The sequence below is a fragment of the Megascapheus bottae genome, chromosome 14, assembly GCF_031878675.1.
Source record: "Megascapheus bottae isolate mThoBot1 chromosome 14, mThoBot2.hap1, whole genome shotgun sequence".
Taxonomy (NCBI): domain Eukaryota; kingdom Metazoa; phylum Chordata; class Mammalia; order Rodentia; family Geomyidae; genus Megascapheus; species Megascapheus bottae.
Genome location: NC_143522.1, coordinates 46,171,875 through 46,193,696, shown reverse-complemented (window position 1 = coordinate 46,193,696; position 21,822 = coordinate 46,171,875). Strand labels below are relative to the sequence as shown.

The 21,822-nt window shown below is 38.4% G+C and overlaps 1 protein-coding gene across 1 annotated transcript in view; it reads left to right on the top strand.

The window, feature by feature from the left end:
• Ttc6 (tetratricopeptide repeat domain 6) overlaps positions 1–21,822 on the top strand; it is a 166,170-nt gene that overhangs the window by 71,363 nt on the left and 72,985 nt on the right. The window contains exons 8-10 of the mRNA XM_090345129.1: positions 5,129–5,233; positions 19,813–19,908; positions 21,721–21,795. Coding sequence (XP_090201255.1) covers positions 5,129–5,233; positions 19,813–19,908; positions 21,721–21,795 — 276 coding nt within the window. The remainder of the gene's footprint in view (positions 1–5,128; positions 5,234–19,812; positions 19,909–21,720; positions 21,796–21,822) is intronic.

The following is a 21,822-nucleotide window of genomic DNA, read 5'->3' as shown; positions in this document are numbered from 1 at the left end:
GGAACTTTGTACATGGAAGGAAAGATCTTACACTAAGATCATGTTGGATGTTGTGAGAGTCTGAGTCCAATAGAACTGGTATCTTTCTGAAGGAAATTGCCACCCAGAGCCCACAGGGAAAAAAGTTATGTGACAGTAGAGGTAGATGGGAGGGTGCAGTTGCAAGCCAGGAAGTGATGGAGATTGCAGAGTGACTTATAGAAGCTATGAGGAAGCAAGAAAGAATTTCTCTGTAAGTATTCAGAGGGAATGTGGCTGTCTCCACTCCTTGATTTTGGAACTGTAAGAGAATATTATTAATTTAGTTCTTTTATTCCAGCTAGGGAGTTACGGTGAGTGACCCTGGTTTTGCTAAAATGAATCAACCCATATTGGCACATCATCATTCACTAACACTAATATCATCACTATATACATAATTCTTTAGTTTTTACATCTTCTGTTTTAGGATCCCATCCAGAATATCCTACTACAGTTAGTTGTGTCTTCCCATTTTGACTCTGGCAATTTGTCCTAATTTTCTTGTGTTTCATGACTTTGACAAATTGAGAAGTATTGGCTGGGTCTTTTGTAGACTATTTTCCACTTGAGACTCACCTGCTGTTTTTCTGGTTGGACTGGTTTGTGAGACTTTGGGAAGAAGACCACTAAGATAGAGGGCTGTTTCATCATCTGATAACCAGAGTTTAAATCTCAATGTGATTTCTTAACTTGATGAGTGGTGGGGTGTGTTTGGATTTCTCCCCTTTAAAGTTTCTTTCCCCCTTTCTATATTGTACTTTTAAATGAAAATAACTATTAAGATGATATTTTAAAAGTGGGATATCATACTTCATCTCTTTAGGGGATACTCACTACAAAATACTAATAGGAGTCTTCTGTACAGAAAATTTGTCCATTTTTTCATTAAGTCCCTTATTTACATAAGTATGATTTATGGATAATTCTGTTATACACTGTTAAAAATCCAGTATGGCATTATTATTTTTATTGTAATTATTATTACTAAAATGATCTGAGCTCTAGTCAATGGGTTTTTTTCAGATCATTACTGTGTCCCTTTGTGTACTTCATCATTGTGAATTTTTATTTTATTTTTTATTCATGTATATTTTATTTTGTACATATATTTCCATGCAAATCAAAATATGTAAAAGTTCATTAAAATATAAGAAAGTTTTGGAATATGTTAATAAAGTCATTTGATTTTTAAAAAAATGTATTGATTGGCATATTTTTATTGAGTGACAAGAACTGACACTAATATGGTCATTTTCAAGGTTCTTAAATTACTATTTAATGCATTTCCAGGATTAGTCTCTTAGAAGCTCTTTATTGATGTGAATTTTTATTTTTAACATTTAATTTTTGCAAATACAAAAAGTTTCAGTCTTTTTTTGTGCATTTGCTGCTTTAGTCTTATAACCTAGCCTCATTCCATTTACTGGAGAATATAATTACAAACCAGGATCAAGGTAGCAGGCAAACTTGCTGCTATTGAGGCATTGTTGCTTCCGGTCTTTGTCAGCTGATAATATAAACCTCTATAATGTGAAATAGGGGTTTATTCTGGCCTTCATGTCTAATCCATTTCATACTTGGCTTATCTTTTTTGCCAGTCCTGGGGCTTGAACTCAGGGCCTGAGTACTGTCCTTGGGCTTTCTCAAGGCCACAGCCTTACCACTTGAGCCACAGCATCACTTCCAGCTTTTTCTGTGTATGTGGTACTGAGAATCGTATCCAGTGCTTCATGTATGCTTGGCAAGCACTCTACCACTAGGACAAACTCCCTACCCATTGTTTGTATTTTTGATGATGGCCCTTCTAACTGGGATGAAATCAAATCTCAGAGTTGTTTTGATTTGTATTTACTTTATGGCCAGAGATGTTGAACATTTGTTCATGTGTCTGTTGGCCATTTTTATTTCTTCTTCTGAGAAGTCTCTATTTGTGTCAGCCTATTTATTAATCAGGTTGTTGATTCTTGGATAGCTTAGTTTTTTTTAAAGCTTTTTATATATTCTAGACATTAGGCATTTCCTGATGTAAAGCTGTCAAAAATCTCCTCTCATTCTATAGGTTATCTTTTTAATGTGTAATCTTTGCCATGCAGCATCCATTTAATTTGCTGCAATCCTATTCGTGTATATTCTATTGAGTTCAAATTGAAGAATTTGCTCTAGACTGGCTTGCTTTCCTGGTTCTCTACCACTTGAGCCATACCTCCATCCTGGCTTCTTGCTGATTATTTTAGAGCTGGAGTGTCACAGACTACCTCACTACCCTCATTGGCTTTCAAACATGGTCCTCTAGATTGAAGTCAACCTCCTAAATAGGTAGAATTACAGGCCTCAGCCAGTGGTACATTGCTTGTTTCATATTTTAAGAAAACAAAAGCCAATAAATCATTAAACAAGTCTTTGTATTTCTCTTTCTAACTGATTCTTTTGTCTTTTCTTTTTTGGTACTGGGGATGTTGCACTTGCTAGGCAAGCACTTTACCACTGAGCTACATCCCAGCTCTTCATATTTCTTTTTAATTTTACTTTACTTCCTCTCTACTCAAGGAAAATTATTGCTATAATTGTGGTCTTTTCAGGCATGACTTCATATTTTATTGGGTATATTTGTCATCTTACACAATAAATAATATAGTATGGTTTGGTCTAGATGCATTTATATAAAGAACAATTTCGTATGCAATTTTGGGAGACATGTTATTTGCAACACTCTGCTTCTAAGATCTATCTATGAATCATCATGTGTGTGTTTTAAATGGTTTCCTGGAGTTTGATTGTATGCTTTTCATTCACCTTTTCTTAATTAATGGACATAGATTAGGCTTCATTTTTGGCACTTCATGTGTAAACACATGATGTTCATATGTCTCTGTACATCGCCTTCCACATTGGGCAAAGATTTGCTGGGAGGCAAGGATGCCAGACTAATGACTTGTCAGTTCCACTTAATGCAGGCAGACACTGTGCTCAGCCAAGGTGGTTGTCCTATCCTCCCATACCAAGCAACATCTAGTGTTGCCCTTCTTACCTTGTTTCGAGTTTGATGATGTGAAATGTCCTTTTTCATGATAGACTTTCAGAAGCTATTAGTAATTTTTCTTATCAACTGAAAACAATTTTGAGAAAAGTTTATTATTATTTTAGGGGACATTCATTATTATTTCCAATAATTGCTTTTGGTAGTGGTGTGGGTTTTTTAAAAATTGTATTTTATTGTTGGGGTAATGTATACATTGGTTACAGTTACATTCATCAGGTAGTGGGTACATTATTTCTTGAACCTTGATATCCCTTTTCATGTTTTTGTCCCACTTTCCCTCCTCCTGTCCCTCCCATCATTTTGTTTTCCCTTCCCTTCTATATTTTAAATAAGCAAATAAACATTTATGCAATATACCAGGTAGTGAAGTCAAATACAGTAACAACATGAGATAAATCCCTCCCCCAACCCCTCCCAATCATCTTATTTTTTATCCTTCCCTTCCCTATTTCAAATAAACATATATACAATATACCAGGTAATGAAGTCAGATACAGTCATAACCTGAGATAAATCATAAGGGGAAAAGAAGAGAAAAGAAATAACTTCACATAGTACATTAAGAACAGCAATCACAAAAATGAACCTCTTGTTTCCATATCCTAGAGTTCATTTTGCTTAGTCTCATCCTATATGGCCATATGTACATAGCTTTTGAGCTACTGTGATCCTCTGCTAGGAGAATCCTAGATGTGTACTAATTATTACAAATGAGGGAAACCATGGAGCCTATGTTCCTTTGGATCTGGCTTACTTCATTTAATATAACTTTTTCCAAGTTTTTCCATTTCCTTACGAATGGGAAGATGTCATTCTTTCTGATGGAAGCATAGAATTCCATTGTGTACAAATACCACAATTTCATGATTCATCAACCAAGTGACATCTGGGTTGGTTCCATATCTTAGCTATGGTAGATAATGCTGCAATGAACATCCTTGTGCTAGTAAGTTTAGTATGTCCTTATTTCTGGACATTGGGGTAAATGTCTTGGTTAAATTTCTTGTATGGATAGAGACATTGAGCATTTCTTCATGTGTTTATTGGCCATTCTAATTTCCTCTTCAGAGAAATCTCTCTTTAAATTTTTAGCCCACCTTTCAATGGGATGACTGTTTCACTGAGAATTTGTTTGTGAGAGATTCAATTTTGGGGCTGTAGGTATATTTTAGATATGAGGCTCTTTTCTATTATATGGCCTGTGAAGATCTCCCATTCTGAGGGCTTTCTATTTAACTTGCTAACTAATGTCCTTTGCCATACAGAAGCTCTGCAGTTTAATGCAGTCCCATTTCTCCAAACATTTGTTAATTTTTTTGTGTTTCTGAGCCTTTATTAAGAAAGTTTTGACCTGTGCCAAGGAGACCTAGTGTATCTCCCATTCCTTTCTGTAAAGTTTTCAGGGTATCTGCTTTTGCCTCAAGGTCTTTGATCCATCTGGAATTAATTCTGGTACCGGGTGATATATAAGGATCCACCTTTAGTTTTCTACAGGTGCTTAACCAATTCTGCTAACACCATTTTGTTGAAGAGGATGTCTTTCTTCCATCCTAGCTTTTTTGGCTCCCTTATCAAAGATTAGGTGTCCATAGGTCTATGGGTCGATTTCGGGTCTTCAGTTTTATTCCATTGGTCCTCAGTCCTGTTGGTCTTGTGCCACTACCAAAATGTTTTGATTATTATAGCTCTGTAATGCAATCTGAAGTTCAGTATTGATAGTAGTATGGCTTTGAACTTAGGATATTGGTAGTGGCTAGGTAGGTGCTCCATTACTTAAACTATGATGGCACTTAGCTTTTTGTTTATTTTGTTTTATTAGAGTCTTACAGGTTTATTTCTTTTTCTTTTTTGGGTGGATCTGGGCCTTGTAATAAGATTCTCCTACTTCTTTGCTTCTTTTACAGCCAGAACCACAAGTGTGTATAACTAGGTCTGGTTTGTTGTGTGAAATGAACTTTTGCCAACTCTTTTTCCTAAATTTGTCTCAAAAACATGTGTCTCCCAATTGTGGGATACTGATGAGTTACTGGTCTATTTCTAATGATTTATTTTATTTTACTGTCAAAGGTATCTGCATATCCAGGATCTACAAAGTTATTTTGGAGTCCAGCTGCACCCAAATTCTGTGTTCCAGAATCTGTTATAAGGGCTACTTTATATCCAAAATATGAGGTAATGTATTTAATTCATCTTCTGTATTATTATTGCTGCTGTTATTGAAGAAATTAAATTGTGTAATTTGTATGACAAATTTTATGGGGCAGTTGTTATAGAATTGGCCAGATGGCACTATCATAATCAGGCCTGGATGACACTATAGAAATTATTAGTATGTCTAAATAATTCATACATAGATGTATCATCATATATTTGCCTATAAAGATATACCTCTATATTCATGAAATTATTATTTTATATATTTGTGTATGACATGGCCATGACTTTGTAACTTTTTCTTTTTTTTTTGCCAGTCCCGGGCTTGAGCTCATGGCCTGAGCACTGTCCTTGGACTTTCTCAAGGCTAGAGCTCTACCACTTGAGCCTCAGCACCACTTCTAGCCTTTTTCTATGTATGTGGTACCAAGGAATTGAACCCGGGTCTTCATGCATGCTAGGCAATCACTTTAACCACTAGGCCAAACTCCCGGCCTGACTTTGTAACGTTTTCTTTAAAAATTTTATATTTACTTTTGCTAGGCAAGAAGCATATTCTGTCTGTTTTCTTTGTTGTATGTGTGCCAGTAATGAGGCTTGAACTCAGAGCCTTACATTCTTCCTTGGTGCTTTTGCTCACGGCTGTATTCACCACCTGGGCCACACCCCCACTTCTGGCTTTTCACTAATTAACTGGACATAAGAGTTTAGAGTAGAGGATTTCTTTGCCTAGGTTGGCTCTGACTCTTGATTTTCAGATCATAACCTCCTGAGTGGCTAAGATTATAGGTGTAAGCCACTAAAATGAGGATTTAAGATCTAAGGTTTGTTGGGGGCAGGTACCAGGATCTTCATAACAGTTTCATTTACTCTTTCTTTTCTTTTCTTCTTTTGTGGTTACTGTTTGAATTTGTGCTTGCCAGGCAAGGACTCTACCATCAAAAAATGTGTGTGTTCAACCCCCTTTTTATAGGAGTTATTTTTGATGGAGGGTCTCATGTCCTCCTCAGGTTCACACCTGGACAGATGTTTTCTGCCACCATGCCTAGATATTGATTGAGAAGAGTTTTTGTGATTTTTTTTTTGGCCTGGCTAGCCAGGCCAGATCTTTTCATCTCAGCCTCCAAATCAGCTAGGATTCCAGGGGTAAATCACTCTTGCCCTGCTCATTTACCATTATAATAACTGACTACAATTGAACATTCTTTCTTGTAGCTATTATTAGATCACCAAGAATCTGTACTAATTCAGCTGACAATAGTAATCACAGTGTCACGTGACTTGCAGTTAATGCTCTTACCATTTTTCTTTGGAAATCAAATGAAACATATATTGGATACAAGCTTACGTACTTTTGCATCAGTCCTCCATGAAACACTTAGTTCCGTAATAACCAAGAAGAAGTAATCATACTGTCAGAAGGAAGCCCAGACACACACGGATACATGTTCATGTGTCTCCTTCAGCCAGGAATCTCATGAAGACTGCTGAAAACTCACTGCCTGCTCAGTGCTGTCTTGCAGATGTTAACTCAAAGGTGGTCTTCAAGATGCCACGTTGTCTTGGCTATCTGAACACATTCCCTTTTCAGGAAAGAATTCACCCAGTGTCTGCTTACTTCAGTAATGATTAAATCTTGACCCTGAAAATCTATGTTATCTAGATTATGTAGTAACTTACTTCACTTTTTCAATCGTCATGAGGTTTCAGTCCTCTTTTAGCTAGGTGATAGTAGCTCGTGAATGGGATGTTTATGTAAGATGTTGTACTGGGTTGGGCACTGGCTGCTCAGGTCTCTGGTCCTAACTACTTAGGAGGCTGAGATCTGAGGATCACTGCCAGCCCAGGCAGGAAAGTCCGTGAGACTCACAGTCTTTATAGTACACTGATTTTTTTTTTCCAGTCTTGGGGTTTGAACACAGGGCCTGAGCACTGTCCTTGGACATTTTTTGCTCAAAGCTAACACTGTGCCGTTTGAGCCACAGCCCTACTTCTGGCTTTTTCTATGTATGTGATACTGAGGAAACGGATCTGGGTTTTCCTGCATGCTAGGCAAGCACTCTACCACTAGGCCAAACTCCTGGTCCGATACTGATTATTTTCACAGTATGCATGGTTATTAGAGAAGTCAAGAGAAGAAAACCAAAGTAACCTATTTTTATTGTCCACCAGATACTTACTGCTTGCTTTTTGGCCTGTTTTTATTCATTCTTTAAATATCCCCCCCCCCCAACACGCACTTCTTCAAACCCAAATCCAAACCAATCAAACCTTTCATCCTCTCCTCTTGTTTTTTCCTCTCCTCAGTTTTTCCACTTAACATAACTGATAGCATCATTGTGCTTCGATTTTTCTTTCTATTGTCAGCCATGGGGCTTGATATCTGGACCTGGGGGCTGTCCCTGAGCTCTTCAACTCATGACTGATGCTCTACCCTTTGAGCCACTCCCAGTTTTCTAGTGATTAATTGGAGAAAAGAGTTTCATGGGCTTTTATGCCCACCCTGGCTTTTGACTGAGATCCTCACATCTCAGACTCCTAAGTATCTAGGATTACAGGCATGAGCCTCTGGCCCCCAGCTTTGTGCATCAATTTTTAATGGCATTTAGAATTATTTTATTTGTGGAATATTTTAGGCACCATACTAAAATACATGTTTTAGAAAAGTGAAACAAATCTGGGGCAAAAAAATAGTTAACAGTGTAACAAACCAGAATGCCAGTCCTTGTAGACTATTGCTCAAAATGAGATGGCAAATTTACTTCTGAATTTTATTGCAGCCAAGGAAGGGATGGAATCATGATCACATTTGACCTATTGATATTACATGCTTAGAATTTTAATACTGAAATGCTTTTTATTTCATGAATTATTTGGACATGGTATGTTGTTCTTAAAGTTACGTTGAATTTGCTCAGACCATTTTATTTTTGTTTTTAATATATACTTATAAATGAAATATGAGTGTGGCATATTGTCTTGAAAAAACCTATTCCCAATGTATGATTCTCAAATGACAAAGGTAGTAGGAGTCAGGAGACTGAAGAGATAGATCGATGCAGGATTATACAGAGCATAGCTTATTGAAAATTGAAAGAAGGAATGTATCCTGGACCACAACAAGAAGATAGGCATCTGTACCCCAAGGCAGAAAGACACACAGACACATACATACAAGCAGACAGACAGACAGACAGACAGACGGACACACACACACACACACACACACACACACACACACACACACATACACACAGAGTTGGCTAGAGAAAGGTGGGCCGTAGTCAAATGGGATGCACCGGACATTTTCCAAAAACTATTAACGTATTTACATATTGGGTAAGACACAGTCCAGGGTTTGTTCTGCTGAATCTCTCAGCAACTGTGTTTGTTCTGTAGGGCTTGGGACGTCTGCCAGGGTGTCTTGGCAGGAAAAGAGACAGTCACCACAGGATAATTGTGGCCCTATAGAGCTGGATCCTCTCCTAGAACTTTCCCTTTGTAGACTTTATTGTCAGTTATTCTTTTCATCTCTCCTCTCTCTCTCTCTCTCTCTCTCTCTCTCTCTCTCTCTCTCTCTCTCTCTCTCTCTCTCTCTCTCTCTCACAGTTTAGTGCTGGGCTGGCTTTGAACTGAGATCCTCAGATCTTAGACTCCTGAGAAGCTAGGATTACAGGCATGAGCCGCTGCACCTGGCTTTCTCTTGTTAGTTTTAATCTGTATTTCTTTTTTCTTTCTTTTTTCTTTTTTTTTTTGCCAGTCCAGGGCTTGAGCTCAGACACTGAGCTCTGTCCTTGGGATTTTTCAAGGCTAGAGCTCTACCACTTGAGCCTCAGCACCACTTCAGGCTTTTTCCTACGTATGTGGTACCGAGGAATCGAACCCAGGTCTTCGTGCATGCTAGGCAAGCACTCTACCACTAGGCCAAACTCCCAGCCCTTAATCTGTATTTCTTTTTTTATTTTAAAAATTCTATTTTTATTGTCAGGGTAGTGTATTGAGGGGTCACAGTTATATTCGCCAGATAGTAGGTGCATTACTTCTCATACATTGATACCCCATCTCATGTTTTTGTCCCCATTTCCCTCCCCAACCACTCCCAATCATCTTGTTTTTTCCCCCTTCACTTTCCTATTTCAAATAAACAAATATACGTATATACAATATTCCAGGTAACAAAGTCAGATACAGTAACAATATGATAACCTCAGGGCAAGATATAGCACATTAAGAACAACAATCACACAAGATAAAGTTCTTGTTTCCATATCCTAGAGATCTTTTCATTTAGACTCTTCCTATATGACCTTATTGTGAGTGCCTTTTACCCTTCCACAAACACATAAATGAACAAATAAGACAAAGAGAAAACAAAAACAAAAGCAGCAACAAAGAAAAAAACCTCTTGTTTCTATCTTGTGAAGATCATTTTGATAAATATTATTTTATATGCTCAGATGCACATATGCATTCTGCCTTTATGTTCCTTCCCAAAACATATCTTTCTTTAGTTTCACTGTGTGTTGCCTAGAGTCCTTTATGACTTATCATGTTCCCATGCATTTTAGGTCTACCTTTTGCATATGAGAGGCAACATGAGCCATTTGTCTCTCTGACTTTGGCTTAGCTCACTTACCATAATTTGTTCTAGGTACCTCTATTTCCCTGTAAATGACATCATATTTTTTTCTAATGGCGGTGTAAAATTACATTGTGTAGAGATACCACATTTTTTTTTTGATCCACTTATTTGTGGTAGAGCATCTGGGCTGTTTCCATAGCTAAGCTATTTTTTAAAAATATTTTTTATTGTAATTAATAAAGGGTTACATGATATTTGCCAGATAGAAGGTGCATTAATTCACATACATTGATACCCTTTCACATGTCTTGGTCCCCATTACGCTCCCCCCCACTCCCACCCCTCATCTTGTTTTCCCCCCTTCCCTATCCAATTTCAAATAACCAAATACAAATATATCCAATATATCAAATAACAAAGTGAGATACTGTAACAATATGAGATAACCAAGGGACAGCAAAAGAGAGGAGAGATAACATAGTATATTAAGGACAACAATCATTCATTATATGGCTTTTGTTTCAGTATCCTGGAGGTCCTTTCAATTAGCTTCATGGCCTTATGTATCAAGGTTTTGCTCTATTACAAATCTCTGCTAGTAGAGCCCAAGGATTCTATAGATTATGACAAATGAGGGAAACCATTGAGCCTAAGTTCCTTTGAGTCTGGCTTACTTCACTTAATATGATTTTTTCTAAGTCTTTCCATTTCCTAACAAATGGGTCAATGTCGTTTTTTCTGACAGCAGCATAGAATTCCGTTGTGTACAAATACCACATCTTGTTGATCCACTCATCAACTGAGGGACATCTAGGTTGGTTCCATATCTTTCCTATGGTGAATAATGCTGCAATGAACATTGTTGTGCTAGTGGATTTGGTATGCCCTAGTTTCTGGATGGTTGGATAAATGCCAAGTAGTGGAATTGCTGTGTCACAGGGGAGCTCTATGTTTAGCCTTTTGAGGCACTGCCATACTGATTTCCATAGTGGTTGAACAAGTTTGCACTCCCACCAACAGTGTAGTAGTGATCCCTCCTGGCCACATCCCCTCCAGCATCTGTTGTTATTAGTTTTCTTGATCCTGGCCATTCTAACTGGAGTGAGGTAGAATCTTAGCGTTGTTTTGATTTGCATTTCTTTTATGACCAGAGATGTTGAGCATTTCTTCATGTGTCTATAGGCCATTTTTGTTTCTTCTTCAGAGGAGACTCTCTTTAAGTCTTTGGCCCATCTTTTAATGGGATGGTTGTTACTTTGGAGATTAGTTTTGGAGTGATTCCATTTTTTGAGCTGTTGATATATTTTAGATATGAGACCTTTGTCCGTTGTATGGTTGGTGAAGATCTTCTTCCACTCTGTAGGCTTCCTAATTAATTTACTAGCTATGTCCTTTGCCATACAAAAGCTCTGCAGTTTAATGCAGTCCCACTTATCCAGCCTTTCTCTGATTTGTTGTGATTCTTGGTCCTTATTAAGAAAGTTTTGACCTGTTCCAAGGAGGCCTAGTGTATTTCCTATTTCTTCTTGTAAAGTTTTCAGTGTGTCGGCCTTTACCTCTAGGTCTTTGATCTATGTGGAGTTAATTCTAGTGCAGGGTGACAAAGAAGGATCCAACTTTAGTTTTCTGCAGGTGCTTAACCAGTTCTGCCAGCACCACTTGTTGAATAGGCTATCTTTCTTCCATTCTATTTTTTTGGCTCCCTTGTCAAAGATTAGGTGGCCATAGGTCTGTGGTTTAATATCTGGGTCTTCAGTTCTATTCCATTGGTCTTCAGGCCTGCTCTTGTGCCAGTACCAAGCTGTTTTGATAGTTATAGCTCTGTAACAGAGTCTAAAGTTTGGTATTGAAATTCCTCCTAGGCTGTTCTTTCTGCTAAGAAGTGTTTTTGCTATACGGGGTCTTTTATTATTCCATATGAAATTTTGTATTGCCTGTTCTATTTCTTTAAAGAATGACATTGGGATATTGATGGGTATTGCCCTTGGCAAGATTGCCATTTTCACGATGTTGATTCTTCCAATCCAGGAGCATGGGAGGTTTTTCCATTTCCTCAGTTCTGCTTTAATTTCCTTTTTCAGGGTTTTAAACTTTTCATCAAAAAGGTCCTTTACATTCTTAGTTAAGCTAATTCCTAGGTACTTTATTTTCTTTGAGGCTATTGCGAAAGGAGTTGCCTTCCTGATTGTTGCCTCCTTCCTCTCACTGTTGGCGTAGAGGAAGGCAGTTGATTTTTGAGGGTTAATTTTATAGCCTGCTACCCTTCCAAAGTTTTGAATCAGCTCAAGGAGCTTGGGAGTAGAGTTTATAGGATTCTTTAATACAGAATCATGTCATCTGCAAAGAGGGATAGTTTTACTTCCTCTTTCCCTACTTGGATGCCCTTTATGCTTGCTTCTTGCCTTATTGCACTGGCTAGGAATTCTAATACTATGTTAAAGAGGAGTCGGGAGAGTGGGCATCCTTGTCTCATTCCTGATTTTAGAGGGAATGGCTTTAGCTTTTCGCCATTAAGTAAAATACTAGCAGTGGGTTTGTCATACACAGCCTTTATTATATTGAGGAATGTTCCATGGATTCCTAGTTTCTCCAGAGCTTTTAACATAATGGGGTGTTGGATCTTGTCAAATGCCTTTTCTGCGTCTATTGAGACAATCATGTGATTTTTGTCCTTGCTCCTGTTGATGTGTTGAATTATATTAATTGGTTTGTGTATGTTGAACCAGCTTTGCCTCCCTGTGATGAATCCTGTTTGATCATAGTGTATAATTTTTTTGATGAGTTGTTGTAGACGGTTGGCCAGTGTTTTGTTGAGAAGTTTTGCATTGATGTTCTTTGATGAATCTCTGTCTGGTTTGGGGATGACGGTTATACTGGCTTCATAGAATGAGTTTGGTAAAGAACCTTCATTTTCAATTTCGTTGAAGAGCTTGAAGAGTATTGGTGTGAGCTCTGCTTTGAAGACCTTATAGAATTCGGCTGTGAATCCATCTGGCCCTGGCCTTTTTTTTAGGTGGAAGGTCTCTTATTGCCATTTCTATTTCAGTGCTTGAAATATGCCTGTTTAGTTGGGATAGTTCTTCTTGGTTCAGTGTGGGTATGTTAATATTGGCTAGGAATTCATCTATTTCTTCTGGATTCTCAAAATTTGTTAGTGTAAAGATTTGAGAAGTATTCCCTCATGATATTCTGGATCTTGGTAATTTCTGTCGTGCTATTACCATTTTCGTCTGCGATTTTGTTTATTTTGGTATGCTCTTTTCTTTTTTTGGTAAGATTTGCTAAGGGTTTGTCAATTTTGTTAATACTTTCAAAGAACCAACTCCTTGTTTTGTTGATTCTTTCTATAGTTTTTTTGGATTCCAAATCATTTAGTTCTGCTTTGATTTTAATAATTTGCTTCCTTCTACTGGGATTAGGGTTGGTTTGTTGCTCTTTTTCCAGGAGCTTAAGGTGACACATTAACTTGTTGGTTTGTGATTTTTCCAACTTATTGTTATAGACACTCAGAGCTATACATTTTCCTCTGAGTACTGTCTTTGCCATTTCCCAAAGGAGCTGGTATTTTGTGTCCTCCTTATTGTTAAATTTCATAAACTGTTCTGATCTCTTCAATGACCCATTGGTGATTCAACAATGTGTTGTTCAATGTCCATGAGTTACAGGGTTTTCGTTGGTGGAGATGTGTACTCCGTTGCAATTTGATGCCTTTGTGGTCTGATAGCGTGCAGGGAATAATTTCAGTGTTTCTGAATCTGTCCAGGTTTGTTTTATGGCCTAAAATGTGGTCTGTTTTGGAAAATGTTCCATGTGCTGCTGAAAAAAGCGTATATTGTGTTGTTGCTGGGTGGAATAATCTGCAGATGTCTGTTAGATCTAGTTGGTCTATATAGTTGTTCAATTCTAAGGTTTCTCTGTTGAGTTTTTGTCTTGTTGATCTGTCCATAGTTGAGAGTGGTGTGTTAAAGTCACCAACAATCACTGTGTTTCAATCTATGTATGGTTTCAGTGAAAGTAAAGTTTGCTTGATGAAGTTTGGAGCTCCAGGATTGGGTGTGTAGATATTTAGGATCGTTATGTCTTCTTGGAGGAAAGATCCCTTTAGTAGTATGTTGTAACCTTCTTTGTCTTGTCTTACTAATTTTAGTTTGAAGTTTATTTTATGTGATATGAGGATGGCAACTCCAGCCTGTTTATTGGGGCCATTAGCTTGATAGAGATTATTCCAACCTCTCACTTTCAAAAAATGTTTGTTTTTTGGGGGTTAAGATGTGTCTCTTGAAGACAGCAGAATGATGGATCTTGCTTTTTGATCTAACTAGACAGACTATGCTGTTTAATTGGAGAGTTAAGTCCATTGATATTGAGAGTTAGGATTGAGAGATATGTATTAGTTTCTACCATTTTGAAAAGCTTTCATTAGGGCCTGTGTCTTGACAATTCTTGTGGTATTTAAATGGTATGATGTTTAGGTGCCCTTTCTTTCTCTGTATTGTATTTATGTTTGTTTTCTATGTGTGGAACATCTTTGAGAATTTTTTGTAATGTTGGTTTGGTTGCTACATAATGTTGCAGCTTTTCCCTGGAATGCAATGTTTTTATTGTTCCCTCAGTTATGAATGATAGCTTAGCTGGGTACAGTATTCTTGGTTGGTAGTTATTTGACTTAAGGGCATGACATATATGCTTCCAGTCACTTCTTGCTTGCATGGTCTCTGCTGAGAAATCTGGGGTTATTCTGATTGGTTTGCCTTTACACGTGATTGATCCCTTCTCCCTGGCTACCTTTAGGATCCTTTTTTTGGTCTCTATTGATCCAGTTCGGATTAAAATGTGGTGGTAGGATGTCCTTTTCTAGTCAGGTCTGTTTGGGGTTCTAAAAGCTTCTTGTATCTGGATGGGCCTGCCCTTCTGGATATTTGGGAAGTTCTCTGAGATGATTCCCATAAGTATATTTCCAATACCATTGACCTCTTTCTCCAGACCCTCCTCAATGCCAATTAGCCTTAAATTAAGCTTCCTAATTTTATCTTGGACCTCCTGAAGCACTCTCTCATATTTCTTAGATTTGGATTGACTCATTTTTTGTTCTTTCTCTATAACAACTAAATTATCTTCAACCCCGGAAAGTCTCTCTTCTGCATTGTCTAACCTGCTCACAAAGCTATCTACTTTATTCTTCATCTGCCTTGCTTCTAATTGCTCATTTTTGATGCCTTGCATCTCTTCTTTTAGATCATGTATGGATTTCTTTAGCTCTTTGATTTCCATTTGAGTGGTTAGTTCTGTAGCTTTATTTTCTTTGGACATTTGCTGGAGTTCGGTCACCTTTTTGTTTATGGATTCTTTGAATTCATTCATTTTTCTTTGAAAAATCTTTATTATGGCCTCCTTTATGACTTCTCCTTTTTCACTTATCACCTTGTTTATGGTTTCCTCTTGTTTAGCTATGGCTTCCTCCCTTATCTCTTTCTTTATATTTTCACATTTTTCATTAATGGTGTTTATCAATTGCAGTTGTATAGCACTTGGAAGACTCTCCTCTAGGTTTGCCAGTGACTGTTCCACTGTCTGTTTATATTGGGTGGGGGGTGTTATTCCTTGATTTGACCTTTTTCTTGAGTTTCTTGTTCAGCCCTTTTGAAAATGGGAGCACGATTAATACTAAACAAGATTATAGTTTTTCAGATATAACCAACCTAGACCACTTTAGCTGGCAGATACTAGATGTTCACAATTTTTATTGGTATTATCAGTCTTTCTTTTTGTGCACTTACAGACCAGTCTAATACAACCACTGATAACTGATTTATGACCAAAACAATAAGCCTCTCAATCCAATCTCTATTGTATTTAAGTCCCTCTGTACTTAGAGTATAATTGAACACCTAGATATACAGTATTGCTCAATAGCCATCTAGTGTAGATCTAAGCATTATAAGGGTTGAAAGATGTACAGAGGACCAGAGATAGAAAAATAGTATGAGAGAGAACAGGGGAGGTATGAGAGGAATAACGTAGGAGTGTAAGATTATTATAGTAATAAAGAAAAGGTATAGTGTAAGGATAACTGACCTAAGTTGGTAAGCAGGTAGCATATTTGAGTACAAAGTTTGGAGAGTATTAGATAAAACTTATGTGTTGCTGCATGACTAGCTCTCAGTCCAACCAGTGGCCTCACAGAGGGCCGTGGGATGGATCTGCGAGCTTCAGTCTGAGCGTGCTGGGGAGATGGTTGGTTTTCCTGTGCTGTTTCAAGGAGCGGGCCCCTGGCCAAGGATCTGTGGTTTGGGAGTTTCCAGGGGCTCTCAGCAGGAACAGCAGGTGACCACTCTGTTCCCAGGGGTGGGGCCCAGCTGAGGATGTGGGCTCCAAGGGTGGAGCTGCTCCTTTCTGATGCTCAGAAGGCCAGCCTGGCTGCTGGTCGGCCCTTCAGTTCCCTGCTGTGTTTCTGCTGCTTTGGCCAGGAGTCTGTGACTGTGGGGGGACCCCTCAGTGCTGTCTTGCTGAGGATTCCCAGCTGGATGATGCCCGGCTCAAGATTTGAGGGGGACCGATGCTGGCTCCTATTTTCCTGCACACCTCACCCGCTGTTGTAAGGCAGGGTTTCAGCGCCCCCCATCCCCCCATACCCAGTGGCCTGGGAGAGGAATCTGTTGGGCTGGTGGGAGCTGGGACACCTCCGCCTCCCCTGGTGGGGTGCTGGGTCTTAGCATAGCCCGCCTGTGGGACTCCAGTCAGAGGCCTGGGAGAGGAGCCTGTTGGGCGGGTGGGGGCTGCGACACCTCCACCTCCTTTGGTGGTGTGCTGTGTGTTAGCGCCTGCCCACCTGTCAGTCTCCAGTCAATGGCCTGGGGGAGGGGGCTGTTGGGGGATTCCAAATTCCTTGCCCCCCTGCTCCTGGCAGTCTTTCTCCTGCGTGGTGGAGGGGTCTGTGTTAAGTTCTATTGCTTGGCACCAGCTCTGCTTTCCTGATGGGTTTGGGGACCCGCTGTGCTACTCACGCCTCTGCGTTTGGCTGTGGGTGCTCCACAGTGTTGGGGAATCATGCACTCCCCTCGGATCTCCGCTGCCACCTGTGGTCCGAGTCTGGGTTCTGCTGCTTGCTGTTCTGGTTCAGCACCTGCAGCTTGCTGGCCCGGTCCTATGCTGGTTTCTGCAGCGGTCGGGGCTGCCTGGCCCAGTGCCCTCCGCCGGGGCTTTTTGTTGCTCAGAGCAGGCGGTAAGAGGTGGGGAGGGGTCCTCCTGTTCCGAATTCTTTGAGACAGTTGGATGTAAGCTTTATCTGGATTTCTTTTCTGGTTTGAGTCCTTCTCCACTGCTTTTTGAGTTTGTTTGTTTGGTTTTCTTTTGTCAGTCCTGGGCTTGAGCTCAGGGTCTGAGCCCTGTCCTTGGACTTTCTCAAGGCTAGAGCTCTACCACTTGAGCCTCAGCACCACTTCCAGCTTTTTTCTATGCATGTGGTACCAAGGAATTGAACCCGGGTCTTCGTGCATGCTAGGCAAGCACTCTACCACTAGGCCAAACTTCTGGCCCTGCTTTTTGAGTTTGTTGTTGTATATTTCTTAAGGTAATTGACTCGTGGGACGCCCTGGTTCTCTCTTTTTGTGAGAGAGAGCTAGGCAGCGTCCCTTAATCTGTATTTCTAATGTGATATTGTTTTTCTTTCTGTTCTTAATGATCTCTTTGATATTTTTTTCATATATTTTTATTGTAATTAATAGAAGGGTTACATTATATTCACCCGATAGAAGGTGCATTAATTCACATACATCGATACCCTTTCTCATGTCTTGGTCCCCATTTCCCTCCCCGCACCCCCACCCCTCATTTTGTTTTTCCCCCTTCCTTATCCAATTTCAAATAACCAAATGCAAATATATCCAATATATCAGATAACAAAGTGAGATACTGCAACAATATGAGATAACCAAGGGACAGCAAAAGAGATGAAGATAACATAGTGCATTAAGGACAACAATCACTCATTATATGGCTTTTGTTTCTATATCCTAGAGGTCCTTTCATTTCATACTGTATGGCCTTATGTATCTAGGTTTTGCTCTATTGCAAATCTCTGCTAGGAGAGCCCAAGGTTTCTACTGATTATGACAAATGAGGGAAACCATTGAGCCTATGTTCCTTTGAGTCTGGCTTGCTTCACTTAATATGATTTTTTCTAAGTTTTTCCATTTCCTAACAAATGGGATGATGTCATTCTTTCCTACAGCAGCGTAGAATTCCATTGTGTACAAATACCACATGTTGTTGATCCACTCATCAACTGAGGGACATCTGGGTTGGTTCCATATCTTTGCTATGGTAAATAGTGCTGCAATGAGCATCGTTGTGCTAGTGGATTTAGTCTCTTGATATTTTTAAATCTAGAATAGAATTTAGAAAGTTGAATTGTTTTCTCATTAACTTTAATTGATAAAAGCATTACCCTCTGTCAAGCTACTATGCTATCAATAAAGAACCATAAATTCAGATTTTTATCATTGTTTATGATATATAATACACTATTACACATCATGGCCAGTCAGGGAAAAAAATGAGTGAAATCACTTCCTTGGTTAAAAAAAAATTTGAGAGTAACTATTTTGAGTTAATTTTTCAGTAAATTTTTGTTTTTCTGAAAGTTTCTATATTTCTCTTTTGAACTTTTACTGTTATTGGCTCCCTTGTTACGCTTTAATATTGAAGCTGTGTTTGGGCTTTTAATAGGTTTTGTATGCTGAAAATTTAATTCCTTAAAAAGTCCTTTTCATCGTTTTAAAGTAATGTGAAATAGTTTGCAAATTTCTTTAATTTTTATTCTTAATGTAAAATATATTCTCTAGAATACCTATTTCTTGGAATTTAATCATATTTGCCTCATAGTTAACTACATTTATCAATATGTATTGATGAACTCAATGAACAGTATTATACGTAGCTATTTGTATGTGTTGAAGCTGAAACCATTGTTAATTTTTTGAAACATTAAGCCTGTGTTTGGATTTCATGACTCTTTGAAAAGTGTTTTCTAAACATTTTTCCCTCTCATAATTGTTACTTTGATTTGGTAAGGATATTTCATTTATTTTACTAAATCTTCTTTAGTGTTACCATTTGTTGTCAAAATAATTTCTATTGTTTCTTTTCTTTTTCTTGGTGCTAGTACTGGGGCTTGAACACAGAGCTTGGGTCTGTTGCTTAGCTATTTGTTCAAAGCTGGTGCTCTGCCACTTGAGCCACAAGCCCACTACTGTCTATGTGGTACTTAATAGGAGGTAAGAGTATCGTGAACTTTGCTGCCTTGGCTGGCTTCTCAGCCTCCAGAGTAGCTAGAATTACAGGTGTGAAACACCAGTTTTATTTATTTTCTATGCAGCATTTGTGTATTTTTAATTTTAATTTGATGGGATTTATGTATTTTAAACTTTATTTTGTTGGAATTATTTTGTTTTCATTTTATTCTTAGTTTTTTTTTGTGGGGGTGGTCAGGGGCTTGAACTCGGCCTGGGCACTGTCCCTGAGCGCTTCATCTCAAAGTTACCCCCATATCCTTGAGCCAAGCCCCACTTCCCACTTTCTAGAGGTTAATTGGAGATAAGAGTCTCTGGTCCTTTTGTGCCCGGCTGTCTTTGAATCTTGATCCTCAGATCTCAGCCTCCTGAGTAGCGTGACCCACCAGGTTCTTAGTTCTTAACATAAAATATATTCTTCAGAATACATATTTCTTGGAATTTAATATTTGCCTTATAGTCAGTTAGATATATCAATATATATTAAGTCATTGGTAGTATGCATAGTTTATGTGCTGGACCTGAAACTATATTGTGAATTTTGGCTAAATATTCAGCCTGTAGTTGGATTTAATGCATCTCTGGAAAGTATTTACTAAACACTTTTCCCCTTACATAATTTTTTAAAAGGCTTGGTAAGAATGTTGAATGATGAAGTAACAGGGATCAGAAAGACGTTAAGATGTTCCATAATATAGTTTCAAATGTTTATCTTTTTACCACAGAGTGTTCGAACAAGCAAACTTTTAACTGAAAAACTACTTTTTGAAAGCAAGGAAAATATCACAATATTAGAGACTGGTCGCAAGCAAAGTATTAAGGTATGTATATCTTGTTCTGAACTGTTAGTTATTATATCCACTTAGAGTTCAGAAATAATTTTTAATAGTCATACACATTATTTCAAGGTGTTTTCTCTTTGTGGAAATATCTCAGATCAGGTGATGGATGGCATCATAGATGAGAAAAAATTTTTTCCTTCTGCAAATGTGCTGTCTTTATGACTCTCAGACGATTTTATAAACTAATACTAGCAGAGTATCTGAAGGATATCCAGTCACTTTTGCCGATGTTTTAAATGATTAAAGAAATGGATGCTTGAGGCTTTTGACCAAATATTGGAATGATTTGATGCAGACTTAAGGCTTCATTGTCATTGCAGTGTATCCAAGTATGCTTATGAAGTAACTGAGTAGGATTGGAGAAAAAGGAGACAGTAACTGAGGGAAGAAGAGAAGCATGAAATTTGTATAATTAGTTTATTTGTGCCCGACATTCATGGGAGACAAACAGTAAACCATTTTCTTCCATTAATGCTTTCAGTCTGCTACCTCCCTCTCAGTAATGTGGGAATAAAAGAGCATGGTATATTAGAGAGACTTAATGTCCTGTGGACAAAAGTTCCATTTTTTAGTCTACTGATTAGGTTAAGTTTTCTATCTTGCCACTATCCCCTCACCCTACCCTTTGCAGTCAGAAAACCCATTCTCCCGCCCTCTCACTTCTCTTTTTCCCTCTCTCCTTATTTTCTCCTCCTCTCCTTTGGTCCCTTCCCTTCCCTTCCCTTCCCTTCCCTTCCCTCTCCTCCCCTCCCCTCCCCTCCTTCTTTCCTTCCTTCCCTCTCTCCCTCCCTTCCATCCCTTCTCTTCCCTTCTCCTTTCTTCCCTTCTCCCTTCCTTCCTTCCTTCCTTCCTTCTCAGTTCTGGTACTAGGGATTTAACTCAAGGCTTGGGTATTATCCCTTAGTTCTTTCTTCTCAGGCTGGAACTTCCCCACTTGAGCCACAACTCAACTTCTGGCTTTTGGTGATTAACTGGAGATAAGAGTCTCATTGAGTTTCCTGTCTGGGCTGTATCTGAACTGTGATCCTCAGATCTCTATCTCCTGAATAGCTAGGGTTACAAGTATAAGCCACTAATGCCAGGCTGCCTTGTTTCTTTTTCATTTATTAAATATGTTTCTAACGTATGTTTAATCATTTCATTCTTCACTGACCTTGCTAATAATGCTCATATTTACTATTTCATCTATAGCCTCTACAGCAGTAGCTGTCAATGAAGAAATAATCAAATTAACCAATCACACTCCTTCTAGGCTGGAAAGCCTTCATCACTTTGTAGTTTGTGATAGTACCATGACACTCTTGTCTCCAATTAATTACCAAAGCTGGCATTTTATCACTAACTCCAGCTCCTCTGGCATCAACTTGTTTGTTAATTGGAGAGAAGATTTGTCTGGCCAGGTTGACTTCAAATCATGGTCCTCAGATCTCAGCCTCCTGAATTAGCTAAGATTACAAGCACAAACCATTGGCCACACCTGATTCTCAAAATTTACATTATAAATCTTGCACATATTGGCTCTTGATGTTTGTTATTTCAAGTTGAATTAAAAAAATCAAGATTTTCTTTATAATCTATCTAAATTGATTTTTTTATTAAAGAATTTATTAACATAAATTGATGTTTTGAAGTTTTGCTCTTCTATTTTGGGTCAATAATTTCAAAATCAATAGAACTTATATTCTGATTACTTGAATTAATTAAAATTAAAGACCACTATTTAAATGACCATTTGCTGTCACATATTTTAGCCTATTTTGTAGTGTCTAAAGCTATTTGATTCTTTTACAGTCTTTCATACTAAGAAAAGCTGGATCATATGAAAATATACAAAGACCTCACAGAACAAAATTGACATATTGGAAGGTAATGTAACTCTGCAGCTTTTACTTC